Here is a 25,694-nt window from a genome sequence, read left to right as displayed (position 1 = left end):
CATTCAGTTTTTAAAATACAATTTTCAAAAACGAGTTTCTAATGAGTTTTTACGAGTTTCCAAAAGATTTTGATTCCAAAACTTTTTTGAAACGTATCTATATCTGAATTTTCATGCAACCTATGTGAATGTTTAAGAAATATTATGTTTACAATATCGGGAAATATTTTATTTATTAAAGATCAAAATAAATTGTAGTGATAATTTTAATTTTATAGAAAAACCGCGGCGTAGCGCGGGTGATTATCTAGTTGTATTAAAAATGTGAGATAAGCAAATCCCAAACGATGATATTGTTGGGGATCAAAGAACAAGAGGCTTTTTGTGGGGGCAAGTTTGTGATTATGTTCGATGAAAATATAAGCGGGCTTATGTTCAAAAAAAAAAAAGTATAAGCGGGCTTTCACTTGTGAAGACATGTCTCTACCATGTGTTACTTTGAAGTTTTCCATACATTTTATATGAAAACTTGTATATTAATCATAAAAACTTCTAAATCAATCTTTCAAGCATTCCAATGTAGGTAAATAATAGTCACAAGTAAGAAACTTATCAGCATCTATGAAAATCTTAGTTCCATATCATCTATGGTAAGTGAACAAAGCATATCCTATACTCCCTCGGTTTTATAAAAAGTGTTATTCTGACAATTTTTTTTGTTAAACAAAAAAATCATTTTAGAATTCTAATTTAAACTATACTGATTTTCATCTTAATATTAATTGCAAATTGTATCAATTTTATAAATAATTTTTATTTATCTCAAAACTATTAGTCAAACAAATGTAATTTAATTAAAAACTCTTTAATATGTGTGAAAATGTCAAAGAAACATTTATTAAAAATAGAGTGAATATAAAACAAGTATACAGAAACCAGTTTTTTTCTTTCAAAACCGCTGTTAGTTTAGAAATAAGCAGCATTAATTCAAGAGGAAAGAACTAAACTATACAAAACCAACTTTTTTACAAGAATCAAGAGAAAAGAAATGAGCTGATGGTGTGACTAATCTACTTTGTTTTTGTTTTCTATCTTCAAGAGAATCTGATGTCTTTGTTTTCTATCTTCATTTTGTTTTTACAACTTGAAATCTACTGTGTTTAATTTGGCATGTATTGGCATTTGGTTCGGTGAAATCGACCATTATAACTTATAAGTTTTTTTTTTTTGAAACACAATTATATTAAACCATAAAGATGTTAGGTGACAGCCATAAAAGCTTCAACCTCCACCAAACTGAGTTTTGCTAGTTTATCAGCATTACAATTACGTTTTCTGGAAATCCAGACAAACTTGATAACATCAAAAGAGCTAGCCAGCTCAAGGATATCTGAGACAATACCATAGAGTTCAGGTTGCATTCCTCCTGCATTAACAGCTACAATCAACTGGTTGGAGTCCGATTCACATATCACTTTCTTGACTCCTTTTTCTTTGCATCGCATTAGAGCTTCTCTCAGAGCCAGTCCTTCCGCCACTAGAGCTGATCCCACAAATCTCTCATAGCCTGTGAACGAAGAGGACCCAGTTGAGTCTCGAAGTGTCCAACCAAATCCTGCAAGGTTCGAGCTTGCTCTCCATGCTGCATCTGTGTTTAAAATCGGGCACTGCGCCGGCGTGGAAGAAGGAGTCGTGTTTATCCTCTGTTTTGAGGGTAGCTTCGGGTCCTGAGCATTCTGCCATTCTCGTGCTAAGGTCACAGCTTTTGTCAACGTTTCCTCCTCGGTATAGGACTTGCCATTGAAGATTAATTGATTACGGGCAATCCAAATTTGCCAGATGATCCATGGCGCCAGCTGAGTTGTGACGACACCTGTGGGAGGTAAGCATGACTTTCCACACAGGTCAAGCCAAACATCATTCAAATCTATCAATCCGCTATACTCAAACTCCGTTGCAAATGGGGTAGATGCCCATATTTTCTGTGCAAAAGGACAATGAAGAAACAGATGATCTATAGATTCCAATGCTCCGCAGCGTTTGCAACAAACGTCAGAGGTGATATGTCGAGCTGCAAGGGCTTCTCCTACAGGTATAGCTTTGTGAAACAACTTCCACAGGAACATCTTCACCTTTGGCGAGGTTTGGAGGTTCCACACAGACTTGAACCATTCTATTTCCCCTGCATCTTGAGTATGTTCTTCCATGTTTGAGCGCAACTTAATCGCCGTGTGGTAGCCAGACTTTGTAGTATATTCTCCCGATTTAGTGCCCAACCATATCAGTTTGTCGGGAGCTCCAGAGATACTTGGCTTAATGGTCAGAATGGTATCCTCCCATTCAGGGAAGACTGTTTGGATTCGTTCAATGCTCCAGTCTCTAGTACCTTCACGAAAAAGCTCTGCTACGAGGATGTTGGCTGAGGGTTCCGCAGCGGGACCAATTGGTTGCTTCTGTTCCGATACACTCAGCCACGGTTCCTGCCATGCTTTAATCGAGAGGCCGTTGCCAACCACCCATCCCATGTTTGTGTTAAGCAAATCTCTTCCAAGAAGGACTCCGCGCCATCCGTGGGAGATCGATTTCTTCTCTGTCACGCTTAAGAAGCTCTCCTCATTGCAGTATTTGCCCATAAGCACTCTGGACAGTAAAATCTCCGGGTTATGTTAGATTCTCCAGCTTAACTTACCTAAGAAGGCATCGTTAAAAGCCAAGAAGTCTCGGAACCCAAGTCCTCCAATTGCTTTCGGTTTCGTCATCGTGTCCCAAGAAGTCCATGCCATTTTGTGTTGGCCCTCCTTGTCATCCCACCAAAATCTTGTTACAACAGTTTGGATCTGTTTGCAAAGTGATACCGGGAGTTTAAAACAGGTCATAGCATGAGAAGGAATAGGCGATAAAACACTCTTAACCATCGTTAACTTTCCAGCTTTGGAAAGAAATCGGTTAGTCCAACTCTTCCCTTTTTGCCTGATTTTATCTACTATGGAAGTGAAGAGATCCCTCTTTCTTCTTCCAAAGTGCTCCGGTAACCCAAGATATTTACCTACACCGCCTTCATTTTGGATACCCAACTCGCCCTTCACCATTAGCTTCAGTGATTCCGGAGTTCTTCTCGAGAAAGATATAGACGATTTGGTTGCATTAGTAGTCTGACCGGAGGCTTCTTCATACTGTCGTAGGATCTTGCGTAAGGCTTGGCTGCTCTTCTTATTTGCTTGGATGAAAAACATAGTGTCATCAGCGAAGAGGAGATGGTTGACTCGGGGGCATGCCCTTGCAACTCTGATCCCTTTAAGAGAACCCTCTTCACTTGCTCTATTACATAGTCCCGAGAGCACTTCACTGCACAAAATGAAGATGTACGGTGAAAGAGGGTCTCCTTGACGGATGCCTCTGCTCGGTTGAACCCTTCCCCTAGGCGAGCCGTTGATAAGGAAGGAGTATGTAACAGTCGATATACACTGCATGATTAACCTGATCCACTTGTCATCAAAGCCTAATCGTGTGAGTACTAGCTCAATGAACTCCCATTCTAAGCGGTCATAGGCTTTACTCATGTCCGTTTTGACCGCCATAGCGCAACGTTTCTTTGCATCTGAATTCTTCAGGAAGTGCAGCACCTCATGTGTGATCAACACGTTATCGGAGATAGCTCGGCCTGGAACGAAGGCTGACTGATTCTCTGATATAATAGAGGAGAGGATGGGCTGTAATCGTCGCGTCAGTAGCTTAGAGATGATCTTGTATTGCACATTGCAGAGTGCAATTGGCCGGTAGTCCGCCACTGCTTGCGGGCTCAAAATCTTCGGTATCATCCTAATATTTGTCTCGTTGATTCGCGGAGGGATAATTTCTGAGTCGAAGAAATCTTGTACTTCCTGTACTATATCCGGTCCTATAGTCTCCCAATTTGAGTGGAAGAAACTAGCGGAGAAACCATCTGGCCCCGGGGCCTTATCAGCATGAATTGAGAAAGCTGCATCTCTGATTTCTTGAGGGGTTGGTCGGCTAATGAGCCTACTGTTGTCATCATCTGAGACCATACGCTGAAGAGCATAGGTAACTGTTTTTCCTCTTTCACCCGCCACCGTTGAGAACAGAGAGTGGTAATAATCGACAATGACTTTTGTGATATCGCCTTCTTTATACACCATTTCGCCATTGCAGCTTTCCAGTACCGCAAAAGTATTAGCCCGCCTTCTATTTTTTGACACCGCATGGAAGTATCCCGTGTTACGGTCACCCAGTTTTAACCAAAGTAACCGGCTTCTCTGTCGCCAATATTCCTCCTCCGCCTGATAAGCTTCATTCAAGGCGTCATTTATCTTCTTGATTAGTTCTTGGTCTCCTACTGGGCTTATCATTGCTTGTTCAAGCTCATGTTTCTTCCGATCAATCACAACTCTGCTGTTCCGGTACTGGGTTTTACTCCATTCCACAATTGCTGATCTAGTTGCAGAGATCTTCTCTCTAATGGACGTGTGCCCAGAGTTTTTCCAGGTATACTCCACCAGCGCTTTGACTTCCATATTATCCTTTAGTCTGCGGTCGTAACGAAACATTCCTTTGCGCTTTTTCCTCTCAGGTTCCAAGATGGTAACTAGGGGTCTGTGGTCTGAGCCTTCATAGTCCAAGTATTGACTGCGTGCTGTTGGAAAAAGTTCCGCCCAAGCGCTATTCACTGCTGCTCTGTCCAGCCTGCATCTCACCAAGTGATCACCTCTTTGACCTCTCCAAGAGAGGAAGTCTCCCGAGTGAGGTAAATCGTATAAGTCTCCTTCTGAGTAGAAAGATCTCAGATCAACAAAGGATCCTTCAGGTCTGGCAGGCCCTCCTTCTTTTTCTGCATTATTGAGGATATCATTGAAGTCACCAGTGACAAAATATGAATCATCTCTGGTATTCATAAGGGACACCAATTGGTTCCAAAACAGCCTTCTGGTTACATCATTAGTGTCTGCATAAATAAATGCTCCAAAGAAAGACTTTCCCTCATACTCAATACAAGTGTCAATGAAATTTGCATTGGAGGTAAGTATGTGGAGTTTGATGTTTTGCTTCCAGAATATTGCCAAGCCACCCGCACCGTGACCCGTTGGCGGAATGAGATGATAGTGTTCGTAACCCAACTGTTGCGTTTTGTTGAGTACGAAGAGGTCGGGATTTTTTGTTTCCGAGAGGAAAAAAATGTCTGGAGATACAGTGCGATGAATCTCTTTTAGACGTCGAACTGTCTGGGGATTCCCTAAACCCCGACAGTTCCAGCTCACTATCTTTAAGGACCGGGAATGGATGGAGTTTGAAAATCCATCCTCTTCCTTCGAGATGTTGGTGGGATCATCTTGCAAATAGGTCTGTTCTCTGAGCTTGTGGCAGAAGTTCCTGCTTGATTCTTTCCTCTAGATGGTCCTACGCCTGCCTTAGTCCTCGATGTATTTGGAGATCTTCTCACCGGAGATGGTTTGGGCGCAACTCTGCGCTTACGTGATCCCGAAGCAACTGTTGGGTTTGATTTTGTGTGGACATTTTTACTTCCCGGTGGACGTCCTCGTTTCTTCCGTTCTCCGGAGGATGGGTCCATAGTGTCAGCATCTCTTTGCGTTTCTGCGACTGGTCCTAGACGTCTAGCAACTGGTATACGCTCTGAACTGGGAGGGAGATCACCAGTGGGAGGACTTAACTGTTCGCCATCAGCTCCTGGGGAGAGTAGGGGTCCAAGCCGTTTTGTAGCTGGGATTCTTTCCTGAGAAGCAGCTTTTCCTAAACGCTGAGTCGCTGGGACCCGTTCAGGTGTAACATTGCTCTGTTCCTCAACTTGTCTTTGGGATGCAGCTATGATAGACGCTTGAGCAACTAGAATTGCAGTTTCTTCCACTTCTCCCTGCTCCTCTGCTTGTCTCATTCTTTCTTTTCGTGCTTCCCTTTCAGTGGGGTCAGCGCTTGAGGTGTATTGTAACATAGCATCACGCACTTCTCCTCTTGCCTTTTGAATGGCATCTTCAGGCAGTATAGAAGAGTTTTCTTGTAAGGGAATCCCCTTTTCACAATGACCAGCTTTGTTTCTTATGGAGCTTGATGTATTATCAGGAACTAATGCTGCTTTCCTTGGGATTTCTCTGTAGAAGCTTCTTGTGTGCGAGTTGGAGTGAGACCTTTGGTTATTTGATTCTCGTTGTTGGCGGTAGTAGCGTTCGTCCTTACGGGGCTGATCTTTGGAGTAGTAGGAGCGTCTAGAGGGCTCTCTTTCTTGCCATTCCTTTGGTTGTGCTTTGTAGGTTTTTCGCATTGGTATATCTTTAGGGTGCCTAGGAGGTCGCCTCTCCTGTATGTCAGCTCTATTGGAGGCAGAGAATTGGAAGGCAACACTTTTAGGTTCATTAACCGGTTCATCTCTCGGCTCTTTGACAGAGGGGTATGAGAGTTGTTTACTCTGTTCTGCCTCCACGGAAGCTTTGGAGGCTCTCTGTCTTGCCTTTTCTTCTAAGCAATCGCTTATATCATGATCCAATCGCAGGCATGTAGAGCAGTGCTTCTCAAGCTTTTCATACACTAGAGTTGCAGTAACTTCATCTCCATTGGAGTACTCAATGACCGTCGATTTTATCAGGGGGAGGCGACCATTAACTTGTGCTCGTAGCCTCATGGATAGAGGAGTAATTTCAGAGCATATATAGTTGCCTATATCATCTCCGATACTACGTAAGATTCCTTCCTCCCAGAGGTGGATGGGAACTCCTTGTACTTTGATCCAAAATGGAATCATAGAAGGGAATGAGTTGGAAAGAGTAGGTTCCCATCTCTGGACTATAACCATCCATCTAGCATAATGGTATGGTCTTTTCTCCAGTACTTGTAGTAGATCCTCTTCGCGCTCAAATTGAAACTGAAAAAGGCCATTTCCAAGATCTGCTCCAACTGGTCTTACATCAGACTTCCAGAGGTCTGTGAAGAAAGAGATGAGCGGCCAGATCCGTTGGACTGAGGGATTTGTGATTCTTCCGATCAAAGTAAGTGAACATTTGTCCATTAAAGCGTTGTTTGCCGGAAGTTCTGCTCGAATCCGAGCTGTTCTTGGCGCCTGTTGTTCATCTGAACAGATTTGCTTTCCTTTTTCAGCTGCAGAAATTCTTCGTTGCATAGTGGAAGCAGATTGGTCTCGTGAGACGAGATAAGAGGTAGCTTAGCGTTGTTTCTTTTAGAGGTGAACCACCGGAGAGATTGCCTTCCGTTCTATTACTTGGGAGGCAGTGGTTTCAAAAGAGATAAAGGACATGAACCCCTGTATCAAAATCTGTTGGTAGGCAAGAAACGCCTTTCAGTGTAGCAAAGAAACGCCCGGTTTGACCTGCAAATCTTCATTCCGGTTATCGACAGGAGCTGGAGACGGCCGGCGGCGGTCCCTCCGACCACGGGTCGGGGGAAGAACCCGGTGGTTAATTGGCCAAGCTCGTTGACGGTCTGCTGGATAATACTAAAACAGGGAACAATTTGAACTAGCAGGCGAAAAAGCAGAGGAATCAATCCATAACAGGTAAAGAACTGGCGGGTAAAAGGTTGGAAAGTGACTTTTCAAAACGTGCAGAAAGCCCTTCTCGAGAAGCTCGTCTGAGAGGAAAATCGCCTAGTTATAACTTATAAGTTAAAGCGCTTTATTAAGTCTTTAGTCCACTTTGGAATCAACGTTGGGTCGGACTGTGTTGGTTTGATCGTGTCTTTTCTTCCGTGTGGATCTAAATTTGCAAATTTGCTTCTTACTCTCATGTATCTTCCACTTTAGCCTTTTCGCTTGGTTTATGACCTCTATGTCTTATTAGACCAGAATTTATGGGACAAAATTTACAACACAGCAAACTTGTATATGAAATTATCTTGTAATTATCTTCCAGCTGATGCGATACAATAAACACTATTAATCATTACAATGGATATGTGTCAGAAAAATGTTGTATATGAAGTCATCTTGTAAACATCTTCCAAATGCAATACAACAAACACTCTTACTCATCGAAATGTAATGTATGTAAGAAAAATTTAATTAAAGTTTCCAACCGTGCACCTTCTTTAATTACACTGCATATATGTGAAGCCCCAAGTGTGCAGTCGAATCTAAGCTTTATTCTTTCGTCTCCTGCCTTTTCGGAAGTGTCTTGTATGGATCCACTTGTCTTCTGTACACCACAAATTCTTGATGCCATGCTTAAATTAATAAATTAAATAAAATGTCTCTCTCTAGGTATATATATTGCAAATCCTAATGATTATAACAAGAAAAGAATAAAGAGTGAAAATAAAAACTTGGCTACTCGAAACTAAGAGGAGGCCATAGAGGATGTTGGCGTTAAGCAAGCCCAGGCGCCACCATATAAATAAGCATTAGGTTGATTTTCAAGGCTGTCGTGCATCTATCACCGTTAAATTTTTTAATCAAAAGCAATTAAGTACAAAGTAGAATTTCATAATTCAATAGTAGAGTGTGTATTGTGGAATAAATAAGCATTAAGTTTGTTTTCTTCTCTTCGGATATAGTTCATGTATTCTTTGCCAGTAATAATAAAATAACTCAAGACATAATCTTGAAGTATGTGTGATCTTTGTTTTCAGCAAGATACATATATAGTTACTATGTACGTAGTTGCGACTTGAGACTATATATTGTTCGATTTTGTTGTCACCGTACTATATAGTTAGATAAAAATGTATAAATGAAGAAATACACGATATGAACTGTGTTATTGACATAATTATGTCTCTTTTTTAACCCGCCGACATAATTATGTCTAATATTAGTTAAGACTACTATACCTTTGCCAAATATTGAAAAAGAGTAGTACTAGCATGATGCTAGTTGATTATCCCACTAGTTGTTGCAGCCTACGAAATATTTATAGCGGCTAGTGAGGGAACCTTTTAATCACTATTCGAATCTCACTCACCATCTGAATCACTTTATTTGTCTATCTTATGTTTATTTATTATTAACTTTAACACTTTTTGGTCCAATATAACTTGAGACCAAGTTAATAAATCCCAGGATATTTGGTTTCGTTTTGTAAGGTTAGCTTTCTGAAATTAAATAAAAAATATACTATGATAGAATTAAAATAAGTTTTTTGTTTCAAAATATCACACAAAAAAACACATTAAAAGGTAAAAGACACATATATTTATAGGGTTTATATTTTAGTGCTTGGGGTTTAGGGGTGAGGAATTATGGTTTAGATTTTGGTAGATAGGGTTTGTGAGTTAGGGTCTAGAATTTTTTTTGGGTGGTAAATATATATTCTATTTATTAAAAAAATAAATTTTGAAAAATATATATATTAAAATGTAATGTGTTATAAAACATTTTATATTTAATTAATCTTATTTGTGGTTTTAATCATATTCTATTTTGTGATTAATAAAATTATGCTATTAAAGAAATTATCTTTTATATATATATATATATATAACTTACCAAAAAATTTCAAGCTCAAGTTGAGCCTTCTTATAATAAAGAAAAAGGTCATGATGGAGCTTTCATGTATTTTACTATTTATCTATCATCTTGAAAGACTTCAACATCTTTTTCATCAACAATACCCTTACTTTCTGTTCATTTTCATCAAATATTTAATCAAAGATCATTTCCCAAATTAAAAGAAATATCTTAGTAAGTATTGACATATATATTATGAAGGTCATCACATAAAGTATATTATTTTCTTTTTACTTGTAAGATTACTAAATCAATCACTAATGAGGGCCTACTAATAATTCATCTTTATAAATATTATTGTAAGATACATTTAACTAACTTTCATTAAATCATAGTGAAATTTACTCATCGGTCTGAAAGACGAGTTTGATTATACAAACAGAGTTCAACGCAAAAGTAGATACAATTAAAAAAGTAATATAAGACATAAATATTTTGGAACAATTTTGAAGTTAAACGCACTTGCCACAAGTGTTGAGTAAGAGATGTGAAGTCAGAGAACAAGGTCTCCACTACTAAAGCTGAAACCATAAACTGACGGTTTGATTAGTTATATCTGATGATACCGTTCGTAGTGTCTTTGTTCTTATTTCCTGGTACGAACGTCTTCAGTGACCTTAAGAGTAACTTCCTTCTCGGCGAATCTTTTGTTTTTAAATTGAAACTATTGTCATGTCCAAAGATTTCCGTAGACCCACGGGGATACATAAGTTAAGAAAATTACTGTTGTTTACTTGATAGAAATATCTGACATCATTTACTTAATTTGTGTTTGTGAATACTATTGGATTATGTAGTGGATATAGCAAAGAAACTGCTGAAAATACCAATTTTTATTTGTTTCACTGAAAAAGGATCTAATAGAGATTTGGAGCAGAAACATGAACATCAAAAAGATAAATTGTACATTTGGAATTTACTAAAACATAATGGTTGTTTCTAAGAAAAAATAAACGTGAAAGTTTATACGAAACACACATTTTCTCATTATCATACATGCGTTCATCAATTATTTCAAATTTTATAGTCCGGTATCCATAAGCACATCGTTCAGCTTGTTCTTATTAATATTTATTTTCTAAGCAAATTTTAACTTAGTTGAGATTTCTTTCCAACATATGAACCGTTTATTATAGATTATGGAATCTCCAACAAATTGAAAAGAAAAGTAACGAACACACTTTTGATGTGCCTTCCTTAGCATGTACATTTATGTGTCTTAAGTGTGTATATAGGAAATGTACTGTCATTTTCAAACTTTATAAACGTATATATTACAGAAATGTAGATTGTCATATTCGAGACATGGTGTTCTATGTCGAAAATTAACTATTTTAGAGATTATTTACAACGTAACGGTCGACTTTGAAAAGTAACTAAACTTGGCGCACACATTTTTAGTTTCCTGGTCAACGTTTCGAGAGGAGATGCAATTGAACTTCCCTGCTCGAGGATCTTACAAATGTGACATCACCACTTGCGTTAACAAATCCTTGCAGCGGTTAAGTTATGTTTGGTTACATTTGATTCAGTCATGATTGCAATAACAGAAAATGTCTCGATTAATAGCTTAGGTCTAAAGTTGAAAATATACGAGTTAAATGGGGGTATATTAAAAACACTGATCTTAACTATATATTGCTTTATAGAAAAAAACTAAATATTATTGCAATAACCAGATCACACTTACAAGAAAACTGAATATGAAGAAAAAAAACCTGAATATGATGAAACAGTACATAGATATACATAGATGATCCACATTCCATATTCAGAAAAAAAAAACCAACAACAAGAACAACATCAGCACAATCTTAAGTATGTTCAATAAGGGACCAAATATTTTTTTTTTTTAAAACACTGATTTATAATCACATAAACCATGTTATTGTCCCTCTCCGTTAGTTGTGTACGGAATGTCCAATACCAGGGCTATTTCCAGGTATCGTGGGCCTGAAGGTATCAATCCCGTGGCTAGGTGGTGGCTGCAGTGGCTCAGCCGATGGTAATACCGGCACAGAGCCATCAGCGCCTATTTCTTCAGCCTTCGCAACGGTGGACTTAGCGAGTGTTCGGCCTTCAACGGAACATAACTCTTGTTTGATAGTCAAAAGCAAGATAAATGCAAAAAGGTAAACATTAATTCTCGCCATTGATAAAATATTCCAGACGAGAACTAGAAAAATAAATTTTATAGTTTATAATATATACTCGAAGGTGAGTATGTTTGTGTATTGACGCATGTAACCAGCTTAGGCCATTTGGTCTATTTATAGAGATGAAATTTGCGTATCACATGGGCGCTAACACTTGAGAAGTTAAATTATATTCCCTCCGTTTCATATTATTTGTCGTTCTAAGTTTTTGCACACAGATTAAGAAAACATTTAATTTTATATATTTTCAAAATAAAAATACTATTACCAATACACATCAACCAATATAAAAATAGAATAGAGAATATTTTCAATAAATTTTGCATTGAAAACCGAAAACGACACTTATTTTGAAACAAAAATTTTGCTCTAAAACGACATATAATTTGAAACGGAGGGAGTATTATATATTTTTTTTTTTTTTAACTCAACAACTACTTTCATTAACCAAATCATTAACCAAATCATGATACAAGAACATACTTGACCACAATAGACTTTCACCACAAATGCATTGAGTTGGTCTAGTATCATCCTAGCTCACTTGATTGGAACTAACATTACCTAACCTTAACTCAATGCATATTGGACCACCATGAGAATGAAATCAATACACGACTCGGACTGATTCATCTCTTCTACCACACCTAAATTGACCTCATGGTACATCAAACGTCTACTAACACAACAGAATTACAGACTTCACCGAAATAAGATTGGAACTGCTAAGGATCCTAATGATCGACATTAAAGCTCATGACCCAATAGCCTCTTCACCAAAGTGCATAATCGGGACCTCCTCATTCTCTTGGTCTTCGAACGTTGCGACCCTCAGCCTAAAACGGACACAAGATCCGAATGAAAATCGGGTTTCGGCTCCGTAGAACGCCGGTCGGTATAGCTCTTCGGACTTTCAGAGAAGTGAGACACACACCAAAAGATAAAACTTTCAGCACTAGGGTAATGTGTCACCACCATGAACCACCGCTATAATATCTTCCTGTTGACCATTTTTATCGGCGGGAGTCATTGTTCATGTGTTCTCCAAAATCAGAGAACGATACCCTGTCCATCCGCCGTCGAGTCTTCCTCCGCTCGCCTCACCGTCTTCTGGAGACGTAGAATCAAGGAGCAGAGGGCGTCTCCCGAGCCACGCGCAGAGGGAGTATTATATATTTAGTTAAAGAGTCCGTGTGCTTTACAACTATTAAGTATTATATAATTAAGAATATATTTAATTATTTGTATTTCTTAAATAATAGTTGTCCTTTCGTTATTTAAACTTAGTTGTCCTTCTGGATATCCCCTATAGATCCTATTTGTTGAAGTTTCATAATATATCAGCAAAAATTTACGTTTTGATTACATAACTTTTTTTAAAAAATTAAGTAATCATTGATGACAAAACTGACATATATAATCAGTGACTATCACTGAAAACGTCAAGGCCATGCTGGACTTTGAAGATGGATCATGAACTTCAACAAACCAACTGGCAGTCATCGGATGGTCACTGCATGATGAACGTAAACAAATTATCAAAGATTGGGCGTGTGGGCTCTACGAACGTTGGCGGGTCGGGACATTACTAGGTTAGTGTTACACATTAGCTCAGATATGGACACTTCTGTCTCTATTTATGCTTCCTCTCAAACTCGTTGTTTATAGGTACCATAAATTATCGCTTAGTATCTAAATTTCTATTTCTTACTGTTGTATGATTTTCATCTGGGTTGCTCTATAGGAAATAAATAATATTTTTTTTTGTTTTCCTCTGAGGTTTGCTCTATAGAGATGAATAAACGACCTAACTGCTATTGGTTTACATATACCATAACTGATTGCTTCATATTTTAAACCATTTAACAACTTAATTATATTCTCTACATCATTTGGCAGTGTTATCAGTAAGAGAATTAACACGAACTTTGCGTCAGCTCAACGCTCACCAAGTTCCCTTAGTTTGATCTTCTCGTCAGTAATTTACATACCTTGACCAACTCTCAAATTAATTCTCATTAGAATGCAATGATAATCCAGAAATGTACAACACTTCTGTCAAAATAAAAATTAAAACTGAAGCATCATGTCATAAAATGAAAGAAAAGGAACTGAAAATCCGACGAGAAAAACTTTTCTTTAGACTCAGCAAAATGTATGGATTTGTAAGTGTTCTTCCAAGGAGTAGATAACAAAAGATTAATGATGTGTGTGTTTTTTTTTGACGAGTTCAATGTTGGTTACTGCAAGCCTCTGCAACTAAGCAACCTTCTTGGGTCTACCAACAGAAGGTGTAACATTCTCATCTTTCTTGGAACCTGAAGCTTCAGGTTTTCTGGCCCAAGCAGGAGCTCGATCTGGCTCATACCTATAATCATAAAACAGTTCTTCTCCAGCCAATATCCTCTCCTTTGCAAAAATACCCACTCTATGATCTCCAGCAACCATAATGACCTTAACACAGATATAGAGAGACTCTCCAGTAAGATTTTGAACTCATCATGAGATAACCAAACCAGGTTTTTTAACTTGCTTTTTTTTACCTTTGCGTAACAATTAGGTTCAGGGGAATGATTGGCAAATTTCAGTTTGTCTCCTTTCCTATAAGCATCTAGCACAAACTGCAAGCAAAACCAAAATAAATGTTATGTGGTTTATGGCAGAGTTGGTTTTGAAGAGACAACCTAGACAGAGAGAGAGAGAGAGACGTGCCTGATCATTTAGATTGAAGAGAAACGAGGAATTCTCGCGATCATATATTTTCCCTCGTTTATCTGCTTCTTTATGTGAGATCAGCTCTCCTGTGTATTCCCCTAGATATTCGTGCTTACTTACACTGTTCTGTAAAAAGAAACAAGATTTGTTCTTAAACAAGTCCAAACTCCAAACATAGTTCCCATCTCAAGATGACTTCTATTCTATATAACAAGTTTTTCATCTAAATTTACCTTTAAGAAAGCTCCCCAACCAGAAACATCAGATATTCCAAGTAAAACCTGAAGTCACAAATAAAAGAAGAAGCAAACTCAGCAATTTCATAATTTGATGGATCCTCCTAGTTGTGCACTTGCAGCGCAATAGATATTTACTCTTTGTTGTTGTTTCAGGAGTAATTTCATATTCCTGCATTCATAATTATCGCCTCTTTGGCTAGGGACCCCAAGCGTACCATCCCCACCACTGCATATTCAGATTTATTCAAACACTGTATTAGCGCCATCTACATATATCTAACAGAATAAGCAGCAATCTGTTCTTCTAAGCAACCAATCAGCAACAAAAAAAACACAAAGCGTTAACATTCACCACTAGACTTACATGACCCAGCAGTTCCTACAAACATCAGGATCACATTCCCGATCTGCAGCAAAGCATGGACATTGACGGCTCCGACACTGGCTTTTGGCACAATGACAACCTCTAAACCTGTTCTTGCAGCTCTTTGGGCAACTACACAGGAAACAAAAGGATGTGGGTGATGAAAATGAAACTCAAGGCTACGAAATATATAGATGTGGATTTAACATTTTACCCGCAGTACTTCTCGCAGCAAGTCCCGTTAAGCAAACAAGTACACTCCTTCCCGCAAGCAGTTTTGCAGTTGCATGGATTAAATTGACGGCACGGCTGGTCTTTCTTATCAGTACTCTTTTTCCTAATTGAATGATATGCTGCAGACTTCCACGTATACTTCAACCGGCGCACTTTGCCTCTTCTACGTAGAAATCTTGACCTTCTCCTCACTTGGTTATTAGTCTGGTTCGTCCGACAAAACTAAAGTATTAGTTTCTGACGAGAACTAAATGCATTATAATAGGAACTTATGTACAACAATAGCACTATACCATATTTCCATTGATATCAAACTTGGAAGAGCCGTCGGGATTCAACGCATCACCTCCGAAGAAGGAAGCTTTATTCTCCGAGCAAGTCATGTATTGGAAGACCTCCCAACACGACTTGAGACCACACAGAAGGTTCCTAGCAATCATGCAGCTACAAAGAAACAAATAATTAATAATGACTATCCTCTTGCACATTTAGAAACCTGGCATATGTTACTCACCTATTCATTCCAAAAATCTCAACACCTTTTTGGAAAAGGCTTTTCTCAAGTGGTCTCCACGATTTATCTTCAGATACTCCTCCAGGACATACATTTTCACCCATAAACTCGTCTTTCCTTAAACTCCCATCGCTACAAGGTTCAGATGCAACCGCATTTAACTGAGAAACAGGATCGTCACTCTTCACAGAATTCTTGGAGTCTTCTACAGGAGTGTCGTTCTTTCTTGAATTCTTAGAGCTCCCAGATTTCACATGCTTCTGAGAAGAGGATGTAGCATCTTCATTTTCTTTATGTTTTGCATCGCTTGCTGAACGACTCCCAGTGGCGATGGAGTCGGTATCGGAAGCTTCTGACTTCTTTTGCCTCTTTTGAGTCCTACGAGAAACTCGCTCAGCAACTCTGTTGTTGTTGTTCCTCTTACGACCTCCACGTCTCCCACTAGCTTTGACCTTTGATGATGATGAAACTTTCTCAGGATTGGTATCCTGCTGAACGCCGTTCTCTGAGTCGCTTGTTTCCGGCGTGCATTTTTCATTAGAAGACGCACTTTCGCTAGGGAAGGTCTTTGGTTTCTTCCTATTAGGTTTGCCGGAGAACTTGGATGTGGTTTTAGTACCCGCACCATCTGATGAAGTGCCAGTTTTATCTTCAGTGGTGCCATTTGCTGGAATTCTATTAGATTTGAGAAGCTGAAAGATCGAAAACAATGATTATCATCAAGTCAGCATTTCTAGGAGATGAGCTTAGCTACGTGGATAACGCAATTTTTACCGTTTTATAGCAGTTTGCGCCACAGGTTAGATTTTCATCCACAGGAGGAGTCCATGGAGCTGGTTTCTCAGCCTAAACATCCACAAAATAACAAATAAGTTACAATAAAGTTATAAATAAATATCAATCATTTGGCACTAACTCACAGGAAATATAAGATCCTGCGAACACCCGTGCAGCCGGCAATCAAACACCTGCATAGACGCATAACACTGTCAAAAGGAGACAAATTCTTGCTAAGGTATCAAAGTAATAACCACTCCAGAACTTAGCCCCGACTAACAAGGCATCGACGGCAGAACAGGTTGTCGAAAGAATCCAATGCTCCATCCATATCTTTGTTAAGAAGAGAACTCTCTGCTTGATTATCGCCACTCTCTGATACTTCTTTTTCCTTCATAAGGACTTCATATCTTGCCTGTACAAGATGTTTGGTGTTCATATCTCTGCAAAAAGCCAATTGGGAAAAGGCTGGAAGAAAACTAAATGGATTTTCTTTAAACGATGCATCACTCACTCTGTTGCCAAATCCTACAAATCGAAGTGCCATGGATTCTAAAAGAAAATAGGACGTGATAGTTCGTACCAGGAATATACAGGGAAAAGTTGCTGATACCTTTATTTCACTAGAGCTTCTGGACAAGAAATTTGCTAGTTCCTCCAAGACAGAGTCTGAAAGACCTAGTTGGTCAAGGGTCATGCTGAACATAACATTAAGAGATTAAAATGCTAGTACACAGCAATGACGAACGATTAGACCGATGTTATTCTATACTATAGACTAACCGAATAATAAAATCTTCAGGCTCCACAAAAGCTCTTTTCTCATCTTCCTCGTCAATCGCCTCCTCTTCACTATCACTGCAAATGAGTGCTTCCCCGCCGGTTTGGTCATAATAGATCCTCCGTCGACCCACTACAGACTGGTCTTCAGTCATTCTTTGATTCCTGCATCATTTCAAAACGTAATATTAAACGTCAAGATATACCACAACAAGAGCTTGTGTCTAAAAGTACATACACACCTATCAAGAAAAACCCATGTGGTATAAGGCGACAAACGCTTAACATCAGGCATCTTAATCGGCCGCAAGGAGATTTTAACAGGGACACTGGACCCTTGAACCATGGTGGTTGAACTGGCGTTTCCATCTTCCAAGAAACTGCTATGGTTGTTGTTGTTGTTGTTCTTATCAGCAGCATCACTCGCACTGAATCCGCTTTTCATACCAGGGGAATCTCTCTGCCTCTTAACCAAGAGATCACTACCGTCTTTATTATAGCTACCACCTCCTCCTCCTCTTTCCATACACGACCTCATGGTGGATTGAGTAACACCACGCAGATTCTTCTTGTTCTCATCAATCCTTTTCTGGTTCAAAGACGAATCATTCAAATCAGTAATAGAGAAACACAAAAAAAATGAACATTCAATTTAAAACAGTGACCTTAATTGAGAAGCAACGATCAGCTGAAAGCTTCTTCTTAAGCGAATCTATGACTGCTGCTACTTCCTTAGACGCTGGAGCTCTCTTCTCCGCCTGAGATTTCTACAAAATGTGAGAAACGGAATCTAACAATCTAACAATCAAATGCAGCAATCTCTAGATCTCACAGTCAATGCATCAAATAACAGAAAGAGTAAGTTTCTATTTCGAGAAAGAGAGAAGAGGCACCACCGTAGAGTGCTTGTGCGGGTCCGATCTGGTGGCGGAGGAAGAAGGCGAAGCTCCCGACGCCATTGTCGAGGAGCCAGATCGGAACCGAGGAGAATGCGGGTTCGCCGGGTCAGGATCCGCGGGAGAGGAGGAGCTAAACCCTAAGGAAGGTTATCTTCGATTTTTATTTAATTTTTTTTATTTATCTTCTTGGTCGGATTAGAAAAATGAGATTGAAATTGTTTTCAGATGCTTTCAAAAGAAGATTATTAATAAGTTGTTTTGAATCGGGAAGCGTGTAAATTATAAACTTTTTTTTTTGTTTGTTTGATTTAAAAAAAAAAGTAAATGAATAAAATATAGTTGGTGGGAAAATAGTGACGTGGTAGGTCGATTTGAAATATCTACTGTACATCGGGTAAGTGGTTCGCCGGCGACGGGACGGTGCGGATTTTTATTTTTGCTTTTATCAAAAGAAGACGCTGCCCATTTTTAAACAAGAAGAAAGAAGCATAACCTCTCTTTACGTTACTGGGCTCAGAACTTTCATGGGCTTTTCAAATCCTACTTACTAGGCTTCATTATGGGCCTACACTTTTATTGGGCTTTTAGTCAAACCATTCTACTTTGTGACTTGGAATGAAGCAAGGTTTGCTACCTCATTGGATCAAAGATTACTTAAGTGTATTTTTTATACACTAGGTGTTTTGCCCGCATTTGCGGGCTTAATAATTTTCTAAATTACTAAATAAATATATTATCAATTCGAGAACCATTAAAATAAGTTATTTTCATGCTTTTTATATATTTAATAATTAATTAAATATTAATTTTATATAAAATAAAGTTTTCTTATTTTAATAAGATATTTTTAAAACTATACATATGTATTTATATTTATTTTTAAAATATTTTGATGTAAAATATTTTGGATCACATAATATATAATTTTTTAGATAATGATGAGAATCAAATTAATGAAATTCATTTTTAATTTGTGAGCAATTTTATATTAACAAATCTAATCTAATTATTTATTAAGGGTAATGAAGATTTTAAATGCTTTAAATTTTACCGTGAAAAAAGGAAAATCGTTTTGAAAATAGTAATATAAACTACTTGTTTTTCAGTTATTTAAAATTAATATTTTTTTGGATCACATAATATATAACTTTTTAGATAATAATGAGAATCAAATTAATGAAATTCATTTTTTTAGATTTTGGATAAATCTTACTATTATTAATTTTAATCAGTTACTAATCAAATAAATTTTTTATTTTTTATTTTTAGCTTAATTATATATTTTAAGTCACTTAATATTCTCTTTTCAATTATTTAAAACTAAGAATTTTATTTGATTAATATTTGGTTATATACTTTATGTTTTCAACTTTACATTTTTAAAAAAATTCAGATAACAACACAACATTAATATATGAATTATATTTATATTTAAAAATATTTTTAGATTTTGGATAAATCTTACTATTATTAATTTTAATCAATTATTAATCAAAAATAATAATTTTCGTTTTTATTTTTAGCTTAATTATATATTTTAAGTCACTTAATATTCTCTTTTCAATTATATAAATTAAGAATTTTATTTTATTAATATTTAGTTATATACTTTATGTTTTCAACTTTATATTTATGTTTTCAACTTTATATTCAAAGAAATTCAGATAACAACACAACATACATATAAGAATTATGTTTATATTTTAAAATATTTTTAGATTTTGGATAAATCTTACTATTATTAATTTTAATCAATTATTAATCAAATAAATTAATTTTCGTTTTTATTTTTAGCTTAATTATATATTTTTAGTCACTTAATATTATCTTTTTCAATTAAATAAAATTAATAATATCATTTAATTATATTTAGTTATATACTTTATGTTTTCAACTTTATTTTAAAAAAATTCAGATAACAACACAACATACATATAGGAATTATATTTATATTTTAAAATATTTTTAGATTTTGGATAAATCTTACTATTACTAAATTTAATCAATTATATAATCAAATAAAGTAATTTTCATTTTTATTTTTACCTTAATTATATATTTTATTCATTAAGGGTAATATCGATATTAACCACTCTAACTTTTAACGTGAGAGCTCCGTCGCGAAAAATTACTTCGCAAATAATAGTATAGATAAGCTGCCAAAAAAATCTACGAAAATGACAGTTTAGTTTTCATAGTACGAGGAACATAAAAAGAAACATATGATCAAATGGATTAAGGTGACATATAATCGTGTTACAGGTGACACCCATCTTCTTAGGTGGCAAATGGATTAGGAAGCTTGATGGTCTTACTTCTCTTTTTCCTCCCCAACAGCTTTCTCCACAGGCTCTTACCTCCTCCGCTGCTCTTTTTCTGAGGAACAACCGCGAAGCAGTTCGATTCAGAGCCTTTGCTTTTCTTGTCAGAGAGAAGAATATGTTCCAACGCCTCGATGGTTTCACTGTAAACAGAAGAACTGCCTCCCTTTCCCATTTTATCTGCTGCTTGAGGTTTCTTCTCCTCCTTCTTGGATTCTTCTCCATTGTCCTCATCCTCTGCCTTCATCTGATCCAGAAGAGATGATCTTTGAGTGGTCAGTCTCTTCTCTGGTTTTGTCTCCATTTGTGTCAGGTTGTCTGTTTCTTTTGAGTTAGTCAGTGCTTTGAGCTGCTTCCCCAGGTTCAGAATCGTCTCTTGACACTCTGCTAACTTCTCAGAAGCAGCAGTGATCTCCAGTTCCTGAATCATCAAAGACAATCAACCTCTCATTTGTCAAACATGTAAGAATCTGGAGATCTTGTGCTGGTTTACTTACAGTTCGCATGTTTTGTTTTTCCTCCAGCTTGGGCTCGTTCTCTGAAGCACTGCAACAAGAGAATAACATCAGAGAAGATTTATAATCTATGATTGATCAAAGTCTTCAAACGTTTGCAGACTTACCTTGCTGTCTTGTCCTCCTTTGCCTCTTCTTCAACCATCTTGTGATTGTCTTCAGAGATCTGACCAAGTAGTCCAATATCAACTTCACTTCCACTCCGGGACTCATCCCATTCAAACTGCTTCTTCATCTCTTCTCTCATGCTTGAAACATCTTGTAGAGAGAAACAATGGTTCACCATCCATTCCACCACACAGCTCAACTCTTCTGCAAACTTCTTCATGTCTGCTTTTCTCTCTATCAGATCATAACAACTCTGAAGAAATCTCTGCAATACGCTACTCAGCTCTGTAGTCTTCCATTGCAAGACACGAGCTGTGTAGCCTGAGACATGCCTCTCATCTTTTAAGCTGACTCCTTCGATAACTTCAACAATTCTGCGAACTGACTTGCTGATCTCACACTCTGTCTCTGGTGCACCACCCTCCACAGCGAGAGTCTCGGTCTGTTTCACACCTGACAGAGCTTCTTTGATCTCTTCAAGTACTTCATCAGTGCTCCTCTGCGTAACGCTCTTATGCTCCACGATGGCTTTCAAGACGGTATGAAGAGATGGATGTAGCTTGCTCGTTGAATTTGACTTGATGTCTTCATTAGATTCGTTCTCTACCGGACCTCCAGTAGCTGAAACTGAATCAGAAGAGAAGATAGGAGAGCTTCCAGGAGGTAGTGTGCTTGCAAGTTTCTCCATTTCAGAAAAGTCATCCATCAGTTTCATCTCCGAAGCTTTAGGTGTTCTAACCAAACTCAAACCCCTTTGCTTCTTGTTCTTCTTGACATTCTCCACCTCTGAAGCCCAAGAATCAGAACAGCTAACTTTATCATCATTCTCAAACTCTGAGAACACTTCATGGGAGACATTGCTGCTCCTGCTCGGCTCAACGTTCGTTGTTCCTTTAGAAGATTCCTCGAACTCTAGTAGCCTAGAAGCTGTCCGAGAATACATACTTCTTGAGAACTGAAGCTCGTTGACTTTCTTGTTCAAAGCATCCCTCAGAGTCTTGTTCTCTTCTTCCAGTAAGAACAACTGCTCAGTTAAGTTATTATTGATCATCATGGTGCTGTTAGAGCTTCCGTTGACTCTTCCCCTTCCCAACATCTCTACCTCACTCCTCATCTTGGACAGAGCGGCAGGTCCCGGTAACCGTTTCCTGACGAGCACACGCAACCTCTGACACTCTTGTTCCAGCTTTGCAACTTTCTTCACATTCTCCAAGTGAAGTTTATGTGACGCTTCAGCAGTTCGACGACTAAACTCTCTCTCTTCGTTCCGAAGCTCGAGCTCTTTCTCCACCACTCTGACTTCATATCTCAGAGAAACGTTTTCTTTCTCCTTTGACTCTAAACTACTCACCAGACCACTGACATCAGCCTGGATGCGTTCTCTCTCTCTGTTTAGATCCTCAACGGTTTTGCTCTTTGCTAACAAAGCCTTTGAGAGCTGAGTCTTCTCCCCTTCTGCTTCTGCGAGCTTCTTGCTAGTATCCGCCAGTTCCGTCTTGATAACCATTAGTCTTCGTTCGTGTTCATGCGATGCTTTTGTCAAAGCATCATGCATCCTTCGCTCCTGCTCGTCTCGGACAAAGCGAAGCTGCTGCATACATTCTTTTAGACCAGCGTCCGTGTGGCTAGTCCTCTCGTCGCTCCTGTGTTTCTCGTTCAGAGCTTCTTCTAGCTTCTTCTTGAGAGATACTGCTTCAGCTTTTGTCTTCTCCCAGCCTGGTCACACACAAAATTGCAAATGTAAAAAAAATAAAATAAGAGGTATGTAGATTGATATATTTAGAACAGCATAAGATTCATAAAGTTACCAGCGATTGCTTCTTGTGTCTCAGTCTTATGCTTATTGTTCTCAGCTTCAACAGAGGTAAGCTTATCATTTAGACTTTTAAGGCGATTCTCAAGCTCTATCTTGTCAGCAACAAGCTTCTCAATCTAAATTTAAAGAACACAATCAAAGCTCATGATCAGACAAAACACCTAAGAAGATTCTCAATCAAAGTTGTTTCAAATTTTACATTACATCTTATCAAAAAAGCTTGGAGGGCTTTACAAAGATCACCAATAAATCAAAACCTAGTGGTACAGATCACACTATGATTACCTAAGTGTACTAATAGTAGAAAGAAACATGTCTCTATAAGATAAATAAATGTGATCATCAACATACACTTACCTCTCCATTGGAGTAGATGCCATTGCTTTCAACAACTGTTTTCTCCATTGATTTCTTCTTCCAAGGCCATGCTTTGTGATCCATCTCTTATTACCCACCCACAAGCCACACAACTACTCTTGAATCTTTGACAATATAACACATTAAAAATAAAAAATAAAAAGATTTTTAGAAACCCATTTGCATAACCCAATGAAATCCCAAATTAAAATAACAAAACTCCCTAAATGCTCCAGCAAGCTCAATCAATGGATTCTACATGCACTACATACACTAGAAGAAGAAAAAAAACAGTTGATAAAGGTGAAGACTTTAATAGAAACACATGTGGAATCACATAAAGTAAAGATCTTTTTTACCCACATTAAGAAGATTTTGAAGGGGGAAAAAAACAAAACTTTACTCACCTTTTAAGTGAAAGTACACTCACATCACACTCCTCCGATCGTCTTGAGGATACAACAATGGAGATTTAATAGCAGAGAGAAGAGACAAAGAAAGAGACAAACGAGAGAGGTTGAGGAAGAAAAGGGACTGTTTGGCAAAGTTTAAGATTAACTTCCAAAACAATTATAGAGTGAGAAAGACTGTAGAGTGAGACAGGATGTGTCGGGTACGATCTGATCGAAGTGAGCCACGTACGCTTAATGAACGTTGGACTCCTTCGAGATTAGTTTAATGGTGGTAACACACAAACATGTTTAGGAATTTCATGGACCTTGGAAATCTAATATTTTAAAAATTTAAGCTGAGATAGTTTATTAGTTATTTCTTACTTTTTCTTTTTATCCAAAGAGTGATGATTAGTAGGAGATGTTTTTAATCTTTATACAGATGGACCTTGGAGTTTAAGCTTATAGTTTATTAATTCTTTTCTAATTGAAAGAGTGATTAGTAATTAACTAATCTGTAGGAATGCTTTTTGCTTAGTGAATAATTAATTGAGTTCAGTGTGCAGTCTAATCAAATTTTATGATGTGCTTTTGTTTTGTAGAATTTACCTTACCATCGCTTATCTTAAAACTTAGAGGTTGGTATCTTTCTAAATGGAAATTAATTATAAATTAACAAATAGCTTGTCGAATAAAAAACAATTCATTTTGTTTTAAATTTACCCATCAATAAAATAATATCTGTCACATGAATCATATTACACAAATTTCAAACTGTGTTATTATTATTATTATTACTATTATTATTATTATTATTACTATTATTATTATTATTATTATTATTATTATTATTATTATTATCTTGAGTTCATGTTTTATATATATTTGAGTGTTATTAGACTGGTCACCTGAATCCATAGATTGATAATAATAATAATAATATTTATTATTATTATTATTATTATTATTATTATTATTATTATTATTATTATTATTATTATTATTATTATCAGTTTTTGTTTGGACATTTTTTAGATCATAGAAACTACTTTGGTCAATGTTATACAAAATATACATGCTAGTTAACTTCTTAATGCTTCATTTCAAAATCATCACCATTATGAATAAAGAAAAAAATATAATCAATTTTAATATGTAGATTAGTTCGGTTTTAGAGGAGGGAAATCACCTTATTTGTTTTTCCTTTTACATTTTGGATTTAAGAGTGCTTTTTGTAGGTTTTCTGTTTACGTAGCAGACTCTTCTTGTTATGAAAGATGCCTTAACTTTAACCAACATTGCTTAACTTTTCCATAAACATACTACTTTTTGCTAATCACTTCATTAACAAGCATACGCCTTTCGTTGTTTAGAAATGACTTTATCATGGGTTCTATTAAGATGTAATTAGCCAACTAAGCTTTAGGTGATCAGTCTTTGTATGTTCAATAACACAACTCAGAAACTTGCGCTCGGTCTCTAAGATTCTCACTCATCAGTTTGAAATTAGTGTCACTTCAATCTAATTTAGTTTTTAATCAAATTTTCTTACCAAATTCTCTTGTAAGTCTTATTTTAAAGTTATAAAGTTAGATAGAAATTCATATCTATGAATTATTTGGTATCTTTGGAAAACCTAAAATAATAAACTGTTTAAAGAATCACAAGAGATCCGTTCGAATTAATTATACATGCTAAAAGTGAATGTCATGTTTGGTTTGACACAAATTGAAAGACCTCAAATGATGCACATTCACCACATCAGTCACAGAATATACAAATCTTATGTTTGCAGAGTATTTTTTTGGTAGATAGGTCATGAATTTCAGAGTGGATATGGTTGGATATGGCTAAATTAAGTTTGAAACTATAATTTATATGTTTGAGAAACAAAGAGAGCCGAGTGACTCCTCTGCATTTAGAGTTAGATGTTCTGATTTGGTCCATAGAGAATATGTTTCAACATAAAATATGGCGGACTGCAAAAATGTCTTTGCAATGATCGGCCAAGTTTTTCTACAGAGCTAGCATCTATTAAACAATGATTCCACGACTTCAAGATCATGCACGTTCCAAAGACCCAAAA

General features: G+C 37.1%; 3 protein-coding genes across 4 annotated transcripts; all 3 read right to left on the bottom strand.

Moving 5' to 3' along the window:
* Positions 1-11,243: 11,243 nt before the first annotated feature.
* Positions 11,244-11,574, bottom strand: LOC108851383 (precursor of CEP3). Its single transcript, XM_018624803.2, has one exon. The coding sequence runs from the start codon at positions 11,572-11,574 to the stop codon at positions 11,323-11,325; it is 252 nt and encodes an 83-aa protein (XP_018480305.2). The 3' UTR covers positions 11,244-11,322.
* Positions 11,575-13,578: 2,004 nt separating this feature from the next.
* Positions 13,579-18,353, bottom strand: LOC108851366 (histone-lysine N-methyltransferase CLF). Its single transcript, XM_018624784.2, has 17 exons — positions 18,097-18,353; positions 17,866-17,958; positions 17,443-17,789; positions 17,204-17,365; positions 17,034-17,118; positions 16,701-16,835; positions 16,564-16,611; positions 16,418-16,489; positions 15,644-16,335; positions 15,423-15,573; positions 15,110-15,333; positions 14,896-15,027; positions 14,667-14,757; positions 14,526-14,573; positions 14,290-14,418; positions 14,121-14,198; positions 13,579-14,031 (listed from the first exon to the last, which is right to left on the bottom strand). The coding sequence occupies exons 1-17, from the start codon at positions 18,157-18,159 to the stop codon at positions 13,837-13,839; spliced, it is 2,745 nt and encodes a 914-aa protein (XP_018480286.2). The 5' UTR covers positions 18,160-18,353; the 3' UTR covers positions 13,579-13,836.
* A 1,878-nt stretch (positions 18,354-20,231) lies between these two features.
* Positions 20,232-23,820, bottom strand: LOC108851371 (filament-like plant protein 7). Of its 2 annotated transcripts, none has more exons than XM_018624792.2 (6): positions 23,624-23,820; positions 23,217-23,341; positions 22,852-22,975; positions 21,043-22,759; positions 20,918-20,966; positions 20,232-20,841 (listed from the first exon to the last, which is right to left on the bottom strand). In XM_018624792.2, exons 2-6 carry the CDS (start codon positions 23,298-23,300, stop codon positions 20,377-20,379), a joined length of 2,439 nt encoding a protein of 812 aa, XP_018480294.2. In that variant the 5' UTR covers positions 23,301-23,341; positions 23,624-23,820; the 3' UTR covers positions 20,232-20,376. The 2 variants fall into 2 exon arrangements, with proteins under 2 accessions (XP_018480294.2, XP_018480293.2); XM_018624791.2 differs by having other exon boundaries at positions 23,217-23,354; positions 23,624-23,819.
* Between the last annotated feature and the right edge of the window lie 1,874 nt (positions 23,821-25,694).

The sequence above is a fragment of the Raphanus sativus genome, chromosome 4, assembly GCF_000801105.2.
Source record: "Raphanus sativus cultivar WK10039 chromosome 4, ASM80110v3, whole genome shotgun sequence".
Classification (NCBI taxonomy): Eukaryota; Viridiplantae; Streptophyta; class Magnoliopsida; order Brassicales; family Brassicaceae; genus Raphanus; species Raphanus sativus.
Note: the sequence above shows the minus strand (reverse complement) of the source record. Positions and strands in the feature narration are given on the sequence as shown.

Excerpts from the sequence above, each read along its gene's own strand:
- LOC108851371 (XM_018624792.2), bottom strand. The coding sequence starts at position 23,300 with ATGGATCACAAAGCATGGCCTTGGAAGAAGAAATCAATGGAGAAAACA. Across the intron at positions 22,760-22,851 it reads GACACAAGAAGCAATCGCTG|GCTGGGAGAAGACAAAAGCT; the intron begins GTAACTTTATGA and ends GTGTGTGACCAG. Across the intron at positions 20,967-21,042 it reads AAGGAGGACAAGACAGCAAG|TGCTTCAGAGAACGAGCCCA; the intron begins GTAAGTCTGCAA and ends CTCTTGTTGCAG.
- LOC108851383 (XM_018624803.2), bottom strand. The coding sequence starts at position 11,574 with ATGGCGAGAATTAATGTTTACCTTTTTGCATTTATCTTGCTTTTGACT.
- LOC108851366 (XM_018624784.2), bottom strand. The coding sequence starts at position 18,159 with ATGGCGTCGGGAGCTTCGCCTTCTTCCTCCGCCACCAGATCGGACCCG. Across the intron at positions 16,490-16,563 it reads CGCAGGATCTTATATTTCCT|GCTGAGAAACCAGCTCCATG; the intron begins GTGAGTTAGTGC and ends GTGGATGTTTAG. Across the intron at positions 15,334-15,422 it reads TTGATATCAATGGAAATATG|ACTAATAACCAAGTGAGGAG; the intron begins GTATAGTGCTAT and ends CGGACGAACCAG.